Source organism: Apodemus sylvaticus, chromosome 10 (assembly GCF_947179515.1).
Source record: "Apodemus sylvaticus chromosome 10, mApoSyl1.1, whole genome shotgun sequence".
In the NCBI taxonomy this organism is placed as follows: Eukaryota; Metazoa; Chordata; class Mammalia; order Rodentia; family Muridae; genus Apodemus; species Apodemus sylvaticus.
In genome coordinates this window covers 15860379-15880242 of record NC_067481.1, presented here as the reverse complement: position 1 = coordinate 15880242, position 19864 = coordinate 15860379, and the positions used below count along the sequence as shown (strand labels likewise).

The following is a 19864-nucleotide window of genomic DNA, read 5'->3' as shown; positions in this document are numbered from 1 at the left end:
TAGTGTTTTGTCAGAGCAGCCCCAGCAGATGCCCCAGCCTTAGCACCAAGAAGTGGACTGCTGCTGTAAACACTAAGAGGGAAAAGGCTAAAAAAAATCTTGATAGAAAAGGCTGGGACTGCCGGCTGGTGGTGGCGCACGCCTTTAATCCCAGCACTTGGGAGGCAGAGGCAGGCGGATTTCTGAATTCTGAGGCCAGCCTTATCTACAGAGTGAGTTCCAGGACAGCCAGGGCTACACAGAGAAACCCTGTCTCAAAAAAAAAATAAATAAATAAATAAATAAAAAAATAAAAAACAAAACAAAAACACCAAAACCAAAAAAAAAAAAAAAAAAAAAAAAAAAAAAGGCCGGGACTGCCTTGAAGCAAAGAAGTCGGCCGAGGAGAAAGGACTGTCTCACCCAGAGCCTTGCTGACACCCTAAGATTTGACTTCATCCCTGCCAGCATTGTGTCATGGTGACCCTCCTCTAACAGAACTAGCACCTGCCAGGTCAGGAGCACTTATCCTACAGGCTGACTATCGTGATTCCTTCCTGACTCCACCACAGGCCGTGTGATCTTGGGAAAAACTGACCTCCCTCTGCCTTCCCCACTGAAAACACTGGCAGTTCTTACAACAATGTACTGCTGTAGGATTAAAATATGCAAGGGGGGGCCAGAGATAGCTCAGAAGCTAACAGCCAGTCTGTCCTTGCAGAGGGTCTGAGTTTGTTTCCCAGCACCCATAGTGGATAGTGGATATAGGTAACTGTCTATACATCCAGCTCCAGGCATTCAGACACCTCTGGCTTCCATGGGCACCTGCAGACAGACAGACAGACAGACAGACACACACACACACACACACACAAAATAATAAAAATAAGGGATCTGAAAGACTGTTCAGTGGTTAAGAACACTGACTATATTTTCAGGACCCCAATTTCACTTCTAGCATCCACATCTGTAATTCCTCTTCTGACCTCTGAAGTTATCAAGAACAAAGTGCACACTCAAAAATATAGGGAAAACACCCACACACATAAAATAAATCTTTAAAAACTAAAGCACAAATAAATCTTTAAAATATGTAATGGGTGTAGAATCTGGAAGGTATGACACCCACAGCTGTTGCCGGTATCTCACATTAGAAATTACAGGCTGTATTTAACAGCACTGTGGCTGTGCTGGGCTAGCACAGGGCGAGAGGTTGGGACTTCACAGCAGCTGTGCTGATTGTTATTACAGATTATCTAACTTTCATAAATGATGCAAAGACCTTTTAGATTTACTTCTAATTATTGACAAACACTTGGTATCATATCACTATAATGTTTATTGATTCTTCACTGATGTTACACAAAAAATGTGCAAAACACCAGAGCATTAAAAACTTACTATTTATCAGATCAGTGGTCCTGGGACCTTAACCCCAGACAGCATTTGGAAGGGAGAGGCAGGCCGATCTCTGTGAGCTCACAGGCAACCTGGTCTACCTAGGAAAATCGTGTTTCAAAGCTACAAAACGAGAGCTAAGTGGTAACTCAGTAGGTTAAGAGCACTGGCTGCGCGTCCAGGCCCAGGGTCCCATCCCCAGCATCCACATGAAAGCTCGCAACTCTAACTCTAGTACCAGGAGATGGGGCAACTTCTAGCCTACTCAGGCACCAGGCACACACCTGACGACAGATAAACTGGCGAACACCCATACGCAGAAAAAAAAGTAAATCTAGTTTTTCAAATACAAAACAAAATACCAAAAGAGAAATCCATATTTGTTCGAGTGATCATTAAGTTCTGTGTTCTTTCCTATATACCAAGAACTGAAATTAGATATTAGAACTGATAAAAACTAACATTTAAACCCAATGTTATAAAACATTCTTTCCTAAAGTTAGATGAAAAAATTTGCTGTTCCACTAAGAGCCTATTTATTTAAGTTCACCAGTAATGAATGACTGGTTGACCCACAAGCACTTAAAAGTGTAATGCAAGTCCTTCGGGCCACTCGATTGCCACAGTCCATGCACATTCACCTTCAAATTGATGAGACCAATCCTTTCGTCTTATTTTATCTTCTTTATCTGAGTAGATCTGCTTAAGCTGCTTACTAAATAAAAGCAATAATGCTAAATTTTAGTTGATGTGTTCTAAAAGTGTCTTTATTTCTAAATAAGAATTCTTGGATCCACTCTGTGCACACAGAATGAAAATCATCAGAGAGGCTTTCCTCCAGGTTATATAGGTTATATGCATTCGTTTTGTTTGTATATATATCTATATACATACATACACATATATACATACATACATATATACACACACATATATATTAAATATGCGAGGGTGTTTTTTCTAAATATTGGTCTTTATATCACATGTATGCAGTACCCAAAGAGGCCAGAAGAGGGCGTCAGACACCTTGGAACTAGAGCGTCAGGCAATTAGGGGGAGGTGGGCGCTGGTCTTCTGAAGAGCAGTCAGTGCTAGCACCTTAACTGCTGAGCAGTCCATCTCTCTTGGCCCCACAGCACAGGTTTTAAAAGCTACAACAACTCAAGTTTCAGACTTTCAAAGTGATGTTTAAAAGCTAGACTGCGCCATTCAATAAAATTAAAAACATTTCTTTTTGAAACTATATTTTACTTTTAACTTTCTGTATGTGTGTGAAAAAGAGAAAACTCTCTCTGTGTGTCTCTCTTTCTCTGTCTCTTTCTCTGTGTGTGTGTGTGTGTGTGTGTGTGTGTGTGTGTGTGTGTGTGTTTTCAGTGTCTGTGGATCCCTGGAGCTGCTATCCAGATTGGGTTCACTTTAACTACTATTAGAAACATTCTTACAAACAACTTCAGGTCCGAACTGCAAACAGATATATATATAGATATATATCTGTATATATCTGTATGTGTGTGTGTGTATATATATATATATATATATATATATATATATATATATATATATATGATTGAGAGCAAGTTATTTAACCCCCTTAGCTTTAATCTCACCATCCATAAATTACAGACAGGTATAAAAACCTATACTACAGCACTGTTGTAAAGATTAATTTAAAAACTGTATGCAAGTGCTCAGGGCACCCGACGTGAACAGTAACTAGGCACTGTTCACAGGCTAAAGACCTCCCAGATCAGACAGGCCAGAGGCATCACACTGTATGTGCACGTGAGCCAAGCACCTTTGGTCTCAATGCAGAACCAACAGTTCAAGAAAAGACAGAGGCTACAGGAACCGACATCTAAGAGGCCAAGGAAGGGGCTGTTAAAGGACTCAAGGACCCAAGGACCCAAACAGAGCAAAAAAACAACTCCCAAAAAGATGTTCTCTAACCTCCACACAGGCATTGCGTGGCGCGCACGCTCCCTGCCCTGCACACAAAGGAGTGAGTGTGTGGCGCTCACAAAAAGCCACGCTAAAGAATGGCTGCCTCCGAACCCCATCGCTGAGTCCGGAGGCTGAGGCAGGAGAATCTCAAGTTCCAGCCAGCCTGCCAGAAACAGCTATAGCTTATTTCAACTAACAAAACAACTAAAACCAACTTTTTAAAAAGGAATTTTTTAAAGACATAAATTCAGGATAGAGGAAAGGTAATTCAAAAAGCTGAAAGCGGTGGTCACGTGATCGCTGCCAATGTGAAAAGTCAAACCGCCCAAGGCCAGCTGCAGAGAACCCTCACTCCACTCCAGCAGCGATCTGGGCTGTGGTGGGGGCTGTCCATCAAACAGAACTGGCTACAGGTCTGGTCTCTAGAGAGTACAGTAGAGCTAAAATTCTCTGGATCAAAAGTCTCCATGCCTGGTGTGGACAAATCCAGAATTGAGACTTTCCGTGACATAAGACATGCTTCAAGTACAATACACGCAGCCTGCTTCTAAGACCCTGCCAACCAGGCCTGTGTGCTCCAAGCGGGATGCCAGAAAAGGCACGTCGTTCCGCGAACCAGATGCAGGAGATGGCCCTAAGGAGGGCTCCAGACAGCGGGGCTTCCTGGCGGACGGGACTGTTGCCCCATAGCTAAGCTGAGCCTCACTGAGATGGCCCGCCCACCCACTTGCTTAGTGCTTCCAATCAGCAGGCAGTTGTACAGTATTAACCAGCGGCTTAAACTAAGGATCACAGACAGCTGACCTTAAAGACCAAAACACATAATGCCAGGGCTACACAGAGAAACCCTGACTCAAAAAACAAAAACAAAACAAAACAAAGTATGAGGAATGGTTAGACATCTCAGAGATGAAAAGCACTGGCTACTCTTGAAGAGGACCCAGGATTGCTCCTCGCCCCACAAGGTGGCACCCCAGGGATAGGTGCACCCACACTGGCCTCCCCAGGCACTGTAAGCATATGCTGCACGGGCACTAATGCAGGCAAAAAGTTAAATACATGGTAGCAGCTAAGAAAAAGTAAATAGTAGGGTTTAGAGATCAATATTTTAAAAAACAACCTAAGGGAGACAGAAGCACTTGGATCTCTGAGTTCAAGGCTGAGCTACATGGTAAGTTCCAGGCCAGCCAGAACTAATTCCTCATATGCACACGAACACACACACCTCAAAGGAAAACAGCAAAGGAAAGACAAGAAAAATGAAAGGCAAAAATCCCCCAATATGCAATAAAGTGAGGGCACGTGACACGTACAGAGGAGCTCAGGAGAGGCTGCTGGCACACTGCCAGTGCCACAGGACCCAACTACCATGATGGATGCCAAGAAAATACTCAACGGGTGACAACAGATTGTGCAAATGCCTATCACTGTACACCTACACACTGCCAGAGACAGCAGATTCCACAGGCTTCCGGCAAAGGAAATCAATAAATTACACAACAAAGCAAGTGTCGGATCTCAGACAGTGACGGCACTGATGGAGCCACACCCCTCCACCCCACACTGAAGTTCATGGATCAGGCATCAAGTTTTCTCTTGGCCTAATTCTAAGAACTGGAAGAGAGCCTCAAAATACCAAGTGGTCCCTCCACTTGGTGAGCCATACCAGGGCTCAGAGGACACTCAGTTCTCAGTGCAGATCTCAACGCTGCCCCATGTCCTAAGGAGGTGAAGCACTGTGACCCTTGACCCCACTTGCCTGATACCAGCTTCTTTTACACATCTGTTCACTGTTGTACTGGGACTGAACACACTACAACCACAACCTCTTCTTTTATTTTGACACAGGACCTGTCTAATCTACCCAGGCTAACCTTGAAACTCACTCTGTAGAGCAAAGCAGGCCTTGCACTTGTGACCCTCCTGCCCCACAGGCCGAATTCCGAATTGGTTCTTGAAAGCCCATGACTCAGACTATGGTCCCACAAGTGTCAAAACTACAATTCCTTATTAAACCTCAGGTTCAATAATCGCATTAATATGGCACCACTCCATCATATCAACCTTGGAGGAAATAGGCTTCCCCCCTCTAAATATGTACAAAAATTATGGCCAGGTTTACTTACATTATGAGTCTTCGGTTTAAAAACCAGTATTTCCTACGGCTTCTGTCATACCCAATCGGTTCATGTCGAACGTACGGTTTATTCTTTTGGACTTCAGCGACACAGTCAGTCACACCAGGCACCTTGTGTGCCACGCAGACTTCACACTGCCACTCGTCCTCCGGCACCTCTTCAAGAGGCGGCTTCACACACTCTAAATGGTACACAGCTGAGCACGTCTCACAGCAGAGCAGATCCCCCAGTTTGTGACAGACCCTACAGTGGTCGTCGTACTGGATTACCCCTTCAGACATCAGCTCCTCACGAGCAATATTGGTCGTAAGGAACTGATCGACTAGAAACTGTAGAACTTTAATTTTGTTCTCCACTGGTCCGTATGGATAGTCCTCGGCCTCCTGGTAAGGAAGAACATGGTGGTACTCCTTATCGCTCTCACAGTAGACCCTCAGGACCTCCGGCCATGTCATCCCGTCGATGAAATACAGGGTGGAATTCACACTGTCTTTCAAGTCTGCGGGGCCGAAGGTGGTGTTAGACGTGTCCTCTTCCCGAAGAACTGCTTTCAGCAGCGCCACATGCATCTCCGCCAGGAGTGTGCACTGCTCCTGGCTCACCAGAGCGGCACAGAAGTCCTCAAAGCAAAAAGGGGACAACCTTAAAACGCTGCCAAAGTTCCGCACGACCTCATAAATGGCAATGACATTCATTATATGCTCCTTAGGCACCATTAAGTCCTCAGAGGACTTCGGAAATTCAAGGGGTGGGATGTCTTTTTCTTCTAATATTGGAGACCGAGGCCGATGCACTCTTGGTTTCCGCCTACCTGTAATAAAGGACACGACAGGTTAACATGGAACCGTGCCCCCACAACCACGCCAGCCAGTTTTCTACCACAAGATCAGAGGCTATGGGTGTAGCTTAGTGGCAGGCCACTCACCTAGAGTACCTAGACCTTGCGCTCAGACACCAAATTGTGACATAGCAAAAATACCATCAGCTGGGTGTGGGCACATGCTCCCTTTAATCCCAACACCTAGGTAAATCTACCTGGCAGGGAAATCTATGCGTTCCAGGGCAGCCTGGTCTAAATAGTGAGATAGTTTTCAATAATAATAACGTAGCAGTAGCAGCAGCAACTGCTGTTCAATGACTGAGTTCTTCAGTGTCTATGGCACAGTCCCATTCACTCTGTAGCCCAGGCTAGCTTGGAGCTAGCTCTACAGGCCATTTATAAATGGGATTACAAGCGCAATGCCTAATGCAGTGATTTAGTTCTGATTTAGTTATGTCTACCAAAAAAAAAAACCCCTAAATTCAACGTTTCTCATTCAATTCTTTGATTTATCTATTTATCTAATCATCTGGTTTCGAGACAAGGTTTGTTTCTCTATGTAGCTCTAGCTGTCCTGGAACTGAAATATAAGGTGTGTGCCACTGCTCCTGGCTAAGCATCCAATTACAAACCAGAAGGGTTAAAAAAAAATTTTAAATATAGTCAATTGCCTCCTCATTACCTGAGAATAACTCTCAGTACCTGGTCTTTTTGAATGTGTTGGTAAGAGCTTGACAAGATAGCTCTGTATATGGCCCAGCACTGCAGTGGGGCAGCACAGCTCATACGCTGCCAGACACTAACAGTTGACCAGGGTGCCCCACCCCCCCAGAGGTGCTGCCTGCACAGAGCAGGTGTAGCCCGGGCTCAGGAGAGGCGGGGAAGGAGGCCAGCAAGCAGGGACGTCCCAGCACTGCAGAGCAGAGCAGAACAGCGTCTCATCTGGGAAACCAGGGAAGGCCTGGGGGTTAACCAAGAAAGTGCACACAGGCCATGCATCCGTCCATCCATCCGTCCATTCATCCATCTGCGCACTATCTAGCTACACACAGAGAGACCATGTACTACATCTAGCTGTCTGTCTATGTACAAACACATGTTCTGTGTATACACACGGACCACGCACTACATCTGTCCATATATATACACATACACCCAAAAACTTAAGTCTGTAACATGCCCACATATAGCATCTATGCTATATATGAACAAGTTTGAGGTATAATACTCAGCCCTGTTTAAGCCTTACTTGCATGCAAGAGAGGGCTCAGTTTGTAAAGATACTTTTCAAACAAGCCTGGGGAAAACTCTAAAGTTGTCCTCGGACCACAAAATGCACACACTGTGGCATGCCCCCCCCACTCCACACATATGTGTATGTGTGTGTATAAAATAAATTAGATTGATGCTTTAAAAAAGAAAGACTTGGTAAAAAGAACAAGTTACTCCTCAACTGCTTTTATTACACATGATTTCTGGTATCTGTAGAGTGTAAGTTTCTAATTTTCAAAAGTAGCCTATATTAATGGGATCAATTAAATTCATTCATATATAACTAAGTTTTATTAGCCATGACACCTTTCCTGGGTTTCTACCTGCAAACGAAGTGGTGCATGAAACTAGAGAAAAACAAGCACCGGAATCTACAAACACAAAGGACTCTTGGATGTACACAACATAAACCTAACCTCTGGAGAACAAGATAAAAACATAGTCATTGCTTTCTGTGAAAGAGATTGGTCACACCGTTGGCCAGACAACACTGTTGTAGAACACAGTGAGAAAGGTAACTATTCCTCGAGCCCAACACACCTAGCAAAAATGACACAAAAATCCAAGTGGCACCAATGCCACATTACAGAAGCAGCCCGCCTGCTAGCTGGTTCAGTGTGACAGTCAGTCTTCTCTCTAACACATGACTTGGGACTCATCACTTCCTCCATGGAAGTTACCAAATCAAAGGAATGGCTTATGGAACAAGTCCCTGTGTCCTCAGCTGCTTACTGAACATACCAGTTAGGAAGGTCCTGAAAGGGACTGGAGAGATGGCTCAGGGGTGAAGAACACTGGCTGCCTGCTCTTCCAGAGGACCCAGGTTCAATTTCTAGCACCCATGTGGTGGCTCACAACCATCTGTAACTCCAGTTCTAGGGGATCTGACACCCTCTTTCTGGACTCTGTGGGCACCAGGCATATATATGGTGAACAGATATGCTTGCAAACGCTCACATACATAAAATAGATAAATAAAATCCCAGAAAATAAGAACAAAGCAGAAGAAATGAAAGTCCTTGAAGTGGGGCTGGCAGGCTGTGTGAAGCACCTGCTGCCAAGCCTGGCCCCAGCTCCAGCCCAGGACCTACAAGCTGGGGCTGGCCTACAACTTCCTCTGCTGTTCGCACATCCTCTGCTCTTCACAAGGTGAGCACAGAGCAAAAAGACGTTACAACCAGCAATCACACAGCAGCAGGGCAGGGCGAGAGAAGAGGCTCTAAAGAAAGACTGACCTAGCTCAAGCAATTAACTGTTTTCACTTGCAAAGTTTTAGGAATGCAGGAATCTGACACTTCCAGTGCCTTTCCTAGGCAAGAAAAGCTTCAACCCTCCACCTATCAGGGCGGAACAGGATGAAGGCCTCAGCCAATGAGAGACCCACCTGGTGGGTGCTCCCACAGAACAGTTTCTTTTCTCTTTCAAAATGGAGACTTTTAAGACCCTGTTTTGAAAGAGATTTAAATAAAGCCTTCGTTGACTGTAGGAGACCGGGTTCCCTCCCCCCAGGAAAAAACAGATCCTCAAAACCCACAATTACATTTACATATGGCCTGCCTCAGTTTGCTAGCTTTCTATAAATTCTGAATAAGCCACTGGCACAGTGGGAAAGGGTATTAGGTTTCTTTCCCCAACTCCTGCATTTGGCCCAAACTGTAAACTGCCTCATTGTGTCCCACCTGATGGACAGGGGAACTTAGGCAGGAGGTCTGGGCGTTTAAGTACCCAAGTAACAAATACTGTTGACTAGAGAAGTAAAACAAGAAAGCCTCCAGACTCGGCCTGGAAGCCCAGGCTATGCGTATACACATACTGAACCACCTGAACACACTTCCCAGCCCTAAAAAGGGGCCCACAAGGTTGAGGGGGGGGGGTCTCTTGATACAGGCCAGGCTGCCTGGGAACTCTGTAGACCATGCTGGCCTTGAATTCACAGAGATCTACCTGCTTCTGCCTTCCAAGTGGGCCACCACTCCTGACTTGGGTTCAATTTTTTTCCCCCAAGACAGGGTTCCTTCTGTGTAGCCATGGCCATCCTGGAACTCTGTAGACATGGCTAGCCTTGAACTTAAGACATCGCCTGCCAGGAAATGTGCCACCATGGGTTCAATTTTTTTACAGAATGTGGCAAAATCAAGAAATTCCCTTTGCCTCCTGAATCAATCCCACAGACCACTCGACTGTGATTATTTTTTCTTTTTAACCTCAATATGTATGTATCAGCAGCTCAATTAAGAAGCATGCACAAGCTGGGCACGGTGGCGGCAAGCCTGTAATCCCAGCACTTGGGAGGCAGACGCAGGTGGATTTCTGAGTTCGAGGCCAGCCTGGTCTACAGAGTGAGTTCCAGGACAGCCAGGACTACACAGAGAAACCCTGGAGGGGGGGGGGGGGACTCACAAGCATCTAAGTACTGAAATGAACCAGGTAGCTAGATATGTGGTGCCGTGGTGGAGCCCTTACCTGGAAGGCAAGAACGAACGAAAGGAAGGGAGGGAGGGAGGGAAGGGAAGGGAAGAAAAGAAAAAAGAAAAGGAAAAGAAAAAGAAAAGAAAAAAAAGTAAGGTAGGTAGGTAGGTAGGTACATCTTTTACCCCCGGTTTTGGTACACAGGGGTGGAACCCGGGGCCTCCTGCTGTTTTCTTTTACCCTAGTTGCTTTACCTTAATTGCTCAGAGAGGAAGCAGCCTCGGAACAATGAGCTGCACTGGCGGAAAGGATTCCGGGACCTGGAGGTCAGGGAGGCTTCTAAAGGAATTACTTCTGGGGAGAGTAGAGGAGCCAAAAAAAATAAATAAATAAAAAAATAAAAAAATAAAAAAAAAGCTCCATTTTTAGCACTTTTTTAAAAAAGATTTATTCTTTGGATTGGGTTCTTTTTCGAGACAGGGTTTCTCTGTGTAGCCCTGGCTGTCCTGGAACTCACTCTGTAGACCAGGCTGGCCTTGAACTCGAAAATCCTGCCTGCCTCTGCCTCCCAGAGTGCTGGGATTACAGGCGTGCGCCACCACTGCCCAGCTAAAAAGATTTATTCTTATTTATGAGTACACTGTAGCTGTCTTCAGACACACCGGCAGAGGGCATCGGATTCCATTACAGAAGGTTGTGAGCCACCATGTGGTTGCTGGGAACTGAACTCAGAACCTCTGGCAGAGCAGGAGTCAGTGCTCTTAATCTCTGAGCCATCTGACCAGTCCCAATTTTTAGCACTTTTATACTTCTGAGATACCACACTCATTTTCCTATTGTTTTCAAGAAAAAAGTGGGTGTTGAGTGTGTCAGTTCATAGGTAATCCTAGCACTCAGAAGGCTTGGGTAAAACATCACTGCAACTCTTTAGAGGCCAGCCTTTTCTTTTAAAAAAAAAAAAAAAAAAAAAAAGGAAGAGGTGGGAGGGGGGAACGAATCAGGAAACGTGGCTACTAATGACCAATGTGAGCTTCCATAAATGAGATTATGCTGTGGTGATGCAACCTGTGGTCTGGGCTGGGGTGTGCCCATAGCAGTAGCAGCAGCACACACCATTAGTGCTTGGTAGGCATGGTCTAGTAGTGAATTTCAGGACAGCCTGGGCTACACAGAGACCCTCCCCACGCCCCAAAAAAAGAAAGAAAAAAAAAAAAGAAATGAAACTGGTATCTGTGATGTGTCCAGTTCACAATCTCTTGCCCTATTCCCACCTAGGAAATTAGGTTTTCACGGGTCAGATTTCAAACCCAGCACCCCTAACCCTACTAATACACAGGCAATCTCCACCCCCCCTGTACTCCTCTTCTCAGGCATGCCTGTGCGCACCTAGGAAATTAGGTTTTCACGGGTCAGATTTCAAACCCAGCACCCCTAACCCTACTAATACACAGGCAATCTCCACCCCCTCCGTACTCCTCTTCTCAGGCAAGCCTGTGCGCACGTGCCTGTGCTCACTCTCCACACCCCTTCCACAGTTGTAGTCCCAGTCCCTTGCCCCACCCCACCCCACCACTCCCATCCACATTCCCCGTTCCCTGGCCCTGTTCTTTAGGGCCAGTGAACCTGCCCCATAAACTTGATTTTATGCTTTTAATTCAGGTTGAATTGCTTATTTTGTCCACACAGAACCTACTACCACTAGACTCCTACACATGTAAGCTGCCTTCAAACACTCCTTCCTAAAACTGAGGGGAGATGGGACAAGTCACCCAGGCCAGCCTACAGTGTGGACCACAAGTGCATAGAAGCCCAGGAAAAAGAAGTTTGGTACTCTGTATGTTACCCTCTGCTCAGTTCATTCTGAGGTACAGCCAACATTTAAAAACTACTAGAGAAGCAAGCAGAAAGGAGGGCTTTCTAGAAACTGCAGAAAAAAGCAAAAGGCTGCCTCAGGAGGAATCAACAGAAGAGACCTTGCAAAGAAAGCAGACACTGAAGACAGACAGACAGCACACAGAACAACGGTGCTTCCAGAGTTTTCATTTTATTACTCCTGAAAGGATATTTGTGGTCTTTTCAGCTTCTATATTTCACAGAAACCATTCTGAGTATGTGAAGAAAACAGAGGGATACTCCCTGAGTAACATCTGACAGGGAGGAAGTGTCAGCCCTGGAACAGCAAGAGGGGAGTACATTTCCTGCATACCGGTGCTCCCCCATCAACAAACTCCAATTCCTTTCCTATTATTTTATGGGTATAGCTAGCTGTTTTGCCTGTGAGTACATCTGTGCACCACATTCATGCCTGCTGCCCCCAGAAGAGGGTGTTTGTTGATATTTTGTCTAAGCTCCACCCCACACCTACCTGGCAATAGCCAGGTATGCCCCGCCCCAGAGATTTGGCCCACTATAAGAGGGGCTATTTGCCCCTCCTCTCCCTCTTTGCTCTCCAGCTCTCCCACACTCTCTCACCTCTCTGCCCCTTGGGCTTCCCCCCACCCCACGTGGTCATGGCCGGCCTCCACTTCTCTCTCTCTCTCTCTCTCTCTCTCTCTCTCTCTCTCTCTCTCTCTCTCTCTCTCTCTCTCTCTCCCTCCCTCCCTCCCTCCCTCCCTCCCTCCCTCCCTCCCACTAACTCCCATCCCCTACCTTGAATAAACTCTTCTATACTATGCCTGTGTGTGTGTGTGTGTGGTCCCTCAGGGGCAGAGGTGCCCAGGCAAGGGCCGGCCTGGACACCTTCCCCCACGCTGCTGAGCCACACACCCCTAATCCCCAATCCTCCTCCTTTTTAAGCCCCCTTCAGTGTTGATGTTGGATGCCCTGGAACTGGCCCTACAGTTTTAAAACTATGATCTACTTATCAGTCATCTTTTAAAATTTAAGACACAACTGGCTGTGGTGGCTCATGCCTGTAATCCCAGCACTCAGGAGGCAGAGGCAGGCAGGTTCCTGTGAACTTAGACATAGAATTCTAGGCCAACCAGGACTACATAGAGAGACCCTGTTTTTAAAAAAAAAAAAAAAACAAATTCACAAGAATGTGCAGGGACTCAGTGTCCCAATCTAGAATAGGCTGTCTCGCTCGCAAGAAGATGTGCACGGGCACACCACTGTCTTCTCAGGCCAGGAGTGACAGAAAAGGCAGCAGCTAGCGGTTTGGGTTTCTTTGTTTTGTTGTTGTTGTTTTGTGGAGCCCTGTGTACCTCTGGCTGTCCTGGAATTCACTCTGCACCCCAGGCCTGGCCTCTAGCTCAGAGGCCCGCCTTGCCTCTGCCTTGCCTCCGTGGCTGGGCTTAGAGGCGTGCATCCACCCCAGGCCTGGCCTGAGCTGGGCACTTTTTAACTCACGATCTCATTCCATCCTCACGCCCACTCCACACACAGTCAGAGACGCACATACAGGCACAACATTTTGTGAGTTTTCAGCCAGTACCAAAGCTATGCTAACACCTAACCCCATGGTATTTAAGGTCTTTAATACTTAGGTCAAATCCAACCACCTGAGTTGATCTGTCAATGAATTTGCCTTTGAGAAATAACACACACATTCTGTGAACACTAGAAAGGATTAAGAAGTATGAGATATGAACTAAGATATGAACCAAGAGTTGTCGTGTTATGTCCCTGACAGCTGCATGTGGCTAGTGGCTACCACAGAGCATTCCTACAATCACAAGAAGGTCTGTTGGACAGTTCTGATCTAGAAATAAATCTAGAGACCACTACACAGTAATTGGAGCTCAACAACAAGCTCGAAACAAGGCTAAAAAACTTCTAAAACACTTTTAAAAACAACAAAAACAGGCTCTATACTATTTAACTACAACAGCCAGCCCTCACTCTGTATTCCTCTTCAAAACAGTTGTAAAATAAAAATATACACTCAATGGATTTCCAACAATTTTTTTTTTCTGAAACTGGGCAGTGGTAGCACATACACATCTTTAATCCCAACACTTGAGAGGAAGAGGCAGGCAGATCTCTGAATTCAGTTCACCGCCAGCCTGGTCTACAGAGTGCATTCCAGGACAGCCCGGGCTACACAGAGAAACCCTGTCTCTAAAAAAAAAACAAAAACAAACAAAATCTGCCTAAACTGAAATGAAGACATGTAATCATCAAATCTTAAACCCCTCCCACCTACCCGTAACAAGACCTATGCCTAAATGCTGGTGCACACATGGATACACACACACACACACACACACACACAGAATGTATGTGTTACATATACTAAGAGAAACCTGGAAAGAACTTACTGAGGTTCATTGGCTGGAAGTAAGCAAAGAAACAGGAAATACTAATATGGATTTAAAATGTAAAATGCTAAATAAGCCGGGCAGTGGTGGCATATGCCAGTAATCCCAGCACTCTGGGAGGCAGAGGCAGGCGAATTTCTGAGGCTAACCTGGTCTGCAGAGTGAGTTCCGGGGCTGCACAGAGAAACCCAGTCTTGAAAAAACCAAATCCAAACAAAACAAAACAAAAAACAAAAAAATGCTAAATAAAGGCTGGGTGTGTCAGACAGCCTTTAATTCGTCCTTTAATCCCGGGATTCAGGAGGCAGAGGCAGGTGTATCTGTGAGTCTGTGGTAAATCAGAGCTACACAGTGAGATCCTGTCTGAGATGGGCATGCCTGGTAGGGAGCAAGGCCCAGTCAAACATATGCTCTGCATATAAAGGAGGAGGCCCTGTGTTCCAATCCATGACACCCTGCCCAGGGGACTGGATGAATCAGGTCAGGTCTGTTCATATTTAAGGAACAATTTGTGTAAAAGCTGAAAAAGCTAAACATTAATACAATAGGCCATCCATGCTAATATAAGAAACATGAAACACTAATATACACACTATACCACAAGTAAAGAACAGTGATAGGAAAAACATATGCCAACTTCACAAGGATTTTTTTACCTCAAAGAAGCAAAGAGAGGAAAATCTGTAATTTACTTCACCCTTAAAATAACAAAGGGCACTGGAGAGGCAGCCTGGCTGTTTAGAGCACTTCCTGAAGACCCAGGTTCAATTCCTGGCACCACATTGCAGCTCACAACTTAACTCCAGTTCCACGAGATTCAACACTCTCACACACACATACAGGTAAAACATACCAATGCACATAAAAATATAAATAACTAATGAAATGTCAGTATTTACTAGATTTGGAAGTGTGGGCAAAAGCCTACAGTACCAGTTCTCAGGAGGCAGAAGCAAGAGGATCCTGTGTTTAAAGCCAGCGACAAGTGACAGGGCCTAAGGATCTAAACCCAGGGGCAGAGCACCTACATGGCAAAAAATCTTGCCATCCCAAAATAACACATTTCAAAAGAATGCTTGCTGTAATTTCAGATATGATTTGAATGTTGATTCAGCATTTCCAGGTGAACCTAGGTAACCTCAGGCCTTAATGGCCTGAATAGTTTGAGTTGTGATTCCGCTCTGTCTCCGGTAGCCTAACAGCGGAGACAGGAGCAAGGATCACAGGGTGACATGTGCATAGGGTCCTGGAATGTAGTGAGGACAGGAAGCACTTCTTATCTTTACTGGTACATAGTGGTATTTGCTATTAATACTTAGTTGTCTTTTACAAAAGCAATTTTGAGAGAATCCCAGACATGGTTCAGGGGGTAAAGGCGGTGCTACCAAACCCCATGGCCTGAGTTAGAGCCCTGGAATCTACAGAGCAGAAAGACAAACACCCACAAATTGTCTTCCAGTGTCCATATGCGTGTGTGTGTGTGTGTGTGTGTGTGTGTGTGTGTGTGTGTGTGTTGTGTGTGTATGCGCTGAGGATTAAGCCAAAGTCCTTGATGACCACACTCAGGACGCTAACTAGAACCCGAAGGGTAGACAAGGCTGACTCTGACATGCAGCACTCAAATCTCACACTTGAGATATATGGAATGCGCACACACATATAAATTAATGCTTAAAAACTCTAAGCACAGCCTGGAGAGATGGCTCAGCAGTTAAGAGCACTGACTGCTCTTCCAAAGGTCCTGAGTTCAAATCCCAGCACCCACACAGTGGCTGCTCACAACCATCTGTAATGAGATCCGATGCCCTCTTCTGGTGTGTCTAAAGACAACTACAATGTACTTACATATAATAATAAATAAATCTTGAAAAAACAAACTCTATACACAAAACCAAAATTTAAAAATGTCATTAAATAATACTTTGAAAGTTGAACATGGTCAAGTTAGCTTGTTTCTTCAAACAAATCTGTATGTGGTGTGCACGTACCAGAAGGGAGAAGGAGAAAAGAAATCCCACACCAATTAATATGTGTGGTTCCATAATCAATACACCGCCAACAGACCTGGCAGGAGGCAATGTGAACACGCAGGCACTGAACAGGAAGCTGCACTTGCAGGCACACAGAGCTGCATCTACTAGATAAGAGTACCAAGGCATGCGCCACTTGGCTAGGCTGTCTGTCTCTCAGGCCTGTGACTCACAGGACATAGTCATGGCCAGGGAGAAGCCGGACAGGAACTCTCCTAGCAGATTCAAGGAGCCACTTCATCACTAGGGCAGAAAGAAGCCTACCATGACACCAGGGAATGAAGTGGCTCCGAAGAGGTTTTATATGTCAAGTGCCCAGGGGACACCTAGTAGTTCACAATTCAATTTGCATATAACTTCTACAACACAGGACATCTGAGTTATCAAGTCAACTTTTCAACAAAGTATGAATTTTACGTGTATGAATATAACAGCTTTATTTTATCAAGACTTGATAAAGTTTGTACCAGATTTTCTAACACTGTTAACTGGTTGCCTCTTCCCTGGCCACCCAGAACCATTAGTAATTTGTAAGTAGCCTAAAGATGACCCCAAAGTCTTACTGCATACTATCATCTTAATAAACAATGCTCAGCCAACACCCTCAATGAAGGGGAACCGGAGCTAAACTACCAAGACCACAAGGCAGCAGATATGGGGGCAAATAAAAGGCCAGAGACAGAGGTGTTAAGTAAACTGTCACTGACCCCACAGAGTGGTAAGAACTCCCTGCATCAATAACAGCAACGACCCAAATGGCTCTGGATCACCTGCAAGGTACCTACTTGAGAACTGGAGTCCCAATTTTAGATCATTTTAATGAATTTACATTTAAACAGCTACCACATTGAATAGCTTAGAACTAGAAAGTGAAGGACTCCACTGCAAGCTAGACTCGAGTCAGGCATTAAAGAGATCCTCCCTCCCTCCCTATGGGTGGTAGACAGAGACAGGGGCAATGCTGGGAACTGAACTCGGTGTTTTGTACATTCCAGGGAAACACTCTACCAACTGAGCAACATCCCAGCTCTACCAAGTGGGGAGGGGTGGGGAGGGGTGGAGTGGGTGGAGAGATGCCTCCCTGCACTGGTTGGTTAAGAGGACCTCCGTTCAATTCCCAGCTTCCACACGGTGGCTCACATTCACCTGTGTAACTCCAGGATCTGACAGCCTCCACCAGGCATGCATAGACATACATGTAAGCAAAACATGCATATACGTAAAGTTAAAGAAAACACACCATTGTGGCTAACTGCATGGTCAAGGAGATAGTGAGTAAAGAGCACTTGCCAATTAAGCCTGATGACTCTCAAGTTCAGTTCCCCAGGACACATGGTACAGGAGAAAACCAACTCCTACAAGTTGTCCTTTCACCTCTACACACACACACACACACACACACACACACACACACACACACACACACACACACGAAAGTGATTTTAAACATGCAAACTGGCACACCTTCAGTCCCAGCACCCAGGAGACAGAGCCAGGTGGATCTTTGAGTTCTACAGCCTGGGCTACAGATTGGAGACAGCCAAGGCTACAATTCAAGCCAAGGCCTTGAAACCCACTGCTTTACACATCCAGTCCAAAGAAGTCAAGATTTTTTGTTGTTTTGTCGAGACAGGGTCTCACTATGTAGCCCTGGTTGTCCTGGAACTCACTATGCAGATCAGGCTGGCCTCAAACTCACAGAGATCCACCTACCTCCGCCTCTAGGCATATACACCCAAAAGAAATGAAGATATATGCCAAACACACATCACATAAATTCCACAACGAATTATTTAAAACCAAATGGAAATAATTCAAATGCCATCATGAAATAATCAGGCAAAGTTTGAGAAACTCATACAAAACACAGTACCACTCAAATACTGCACATGGTATAAAATATGAATTTCTAAAACATTATGCTAAAGCAGAGAAGTGGTAGTACTTGTCTTTAATCCCAGCATTAGGGAGGCAGAGGCAGACTGATGTCTGTGAGTTCAAGGACAGCTTGGTCTACAGATCAAAATAACCAGGGCCATAGAGAAACCCTGTCCCAGAAAAAAATGCAAAATGAAAATGGTCATATAATACAGGACTGCGTCTTTTTGCTTTATGACACTGGTTCACTAGGTAATCCATGCTGGCTTTGAACTCACCCTCCTCCTGCTTTAAGTCTCCCAAGTGCTGGATATATGCTTCCCTGTTCAAAGCCAACCTGGGGGTACATCATGAATAAATCTGATCTCAGGGGTTTGGGGGGGAATAAGGTTAGGGCTGGTGGTCAAAGAACACTTACCCAACATTCATAAAAAAGAAAACATAAAATAGTTCCTAAATATTGCTTAAAATCATTCATCAGATTAGTCAAGGTCCATTAGATGATAGTTATTACTATTACTGCGCACCATTAGGAAATCAGAAATATTGAAATGCTGCAGCAAAACAAAATAACATTAGACATAGGCTAGCAAAGAAAACAAGACAGTTCTGCGGATAAAAGGAGCTTGCAGCCAAGCCTGATGCTCTAAGGATTTGAACTTACATAATGGATAGACAGATAGATGGACAACTTGTCCTCTGACCCTAATAAAAACCTGTGGCACATTTGCCAGCTAGCTACCCCACCCTTGCAAAATAAATAAATAAATAAATGTAAAACAACACAATTTAATAATGTATTTTCTTCCCTTCCTTTTGATATCTCTGTGTCCACCTCCTAAGTAATAGGATTTTTTGTTTGTTGAGACAGGGTCTCACTATGGAGCCTGGCTGTCCTGGAACTCACTCTGTAGGCCAGACTGGACTCACATTTATAGAGATCTGCCTGCCTCTGCCTCCCAAATTAAAGGCATGTGCCACCAGGCCTGGCTTCCAAATACTAGGCCAATCATTCCTTGCTTCTTTTTTCTTTCTGTGCCCAGGCTAGCCTTGAACTCATGACCTTCCTGCCTCAGCCTTCAAGCATGGTGTAGAGTGGCAGGAACCCTGAGTGTACAGTGACATGGGTTCTGCCTGTGAAGGACTCCAAGGCCAACAGACTCACAGGAAATCGGCAAAGCCATTACCCATATGAACCAGACTCAAGAGCTCTCCTCAGGAATTCAAATGAGTTGTATAAAGATTGGTCAGTGTGTATAAACGACGGCAAACATTTCCCCCACACGGATGCCTACAGTCTGGACTGCTCACACTTCCTCGGGATAGGAACCCTGTCTCTGTGCTGTACACGATGAGCATGCTGAGGGGCCTTCCAGGTTACCTCAGCTACAAACCCCACCCAACCCTGACTTCCCTGGCTTCCCTGTACCCATGCCCATGTGTATCTTTTTCTCATTCCTTTCCAGCCCCTCTGGCCTGGGTCCCAAGAACCAAGCCACGTGGATCATGGCAGCCTGGGATTATGGGAATGCCCCCCGCCCCCGCCCCCCACCCCCACCCCCCATCCCTACCCCCCCCACCCCACCCCACCCACCCCCCCACCCCCGGTATTGGGCATCATTCTTCCCACAGGATTTCAGCTCCACACTGGGTGTGGTAGCAGTAGGAAGGCTGAGGTGGGCAAATTGCTGTGAGTTCCAGGCCAGAACTGGGTTATAAAAGGGACTCTGTCTCAAT

The 19864-nt window shown here is 45.5% G+C and overlaps 1 protein-coding gene across 1 annotated transcript in view; it reads right to left on the bottom strand.

The window, feature by feature from the left end:
• Positions 1-19864, bottom strand: part of Bptf (bromodomain PHD finger transcription factor) — a 96421-nt gene that overhangs the window by 66219 nt on the left and 10338 nt on the right. Inside the window, 1 exon segment of the mRNA XM_052195905.1 lies at positions 5445-6267. Coding sequence (XP_052051865.1) covers positions 5445-6267 — 823 coding nt within the window.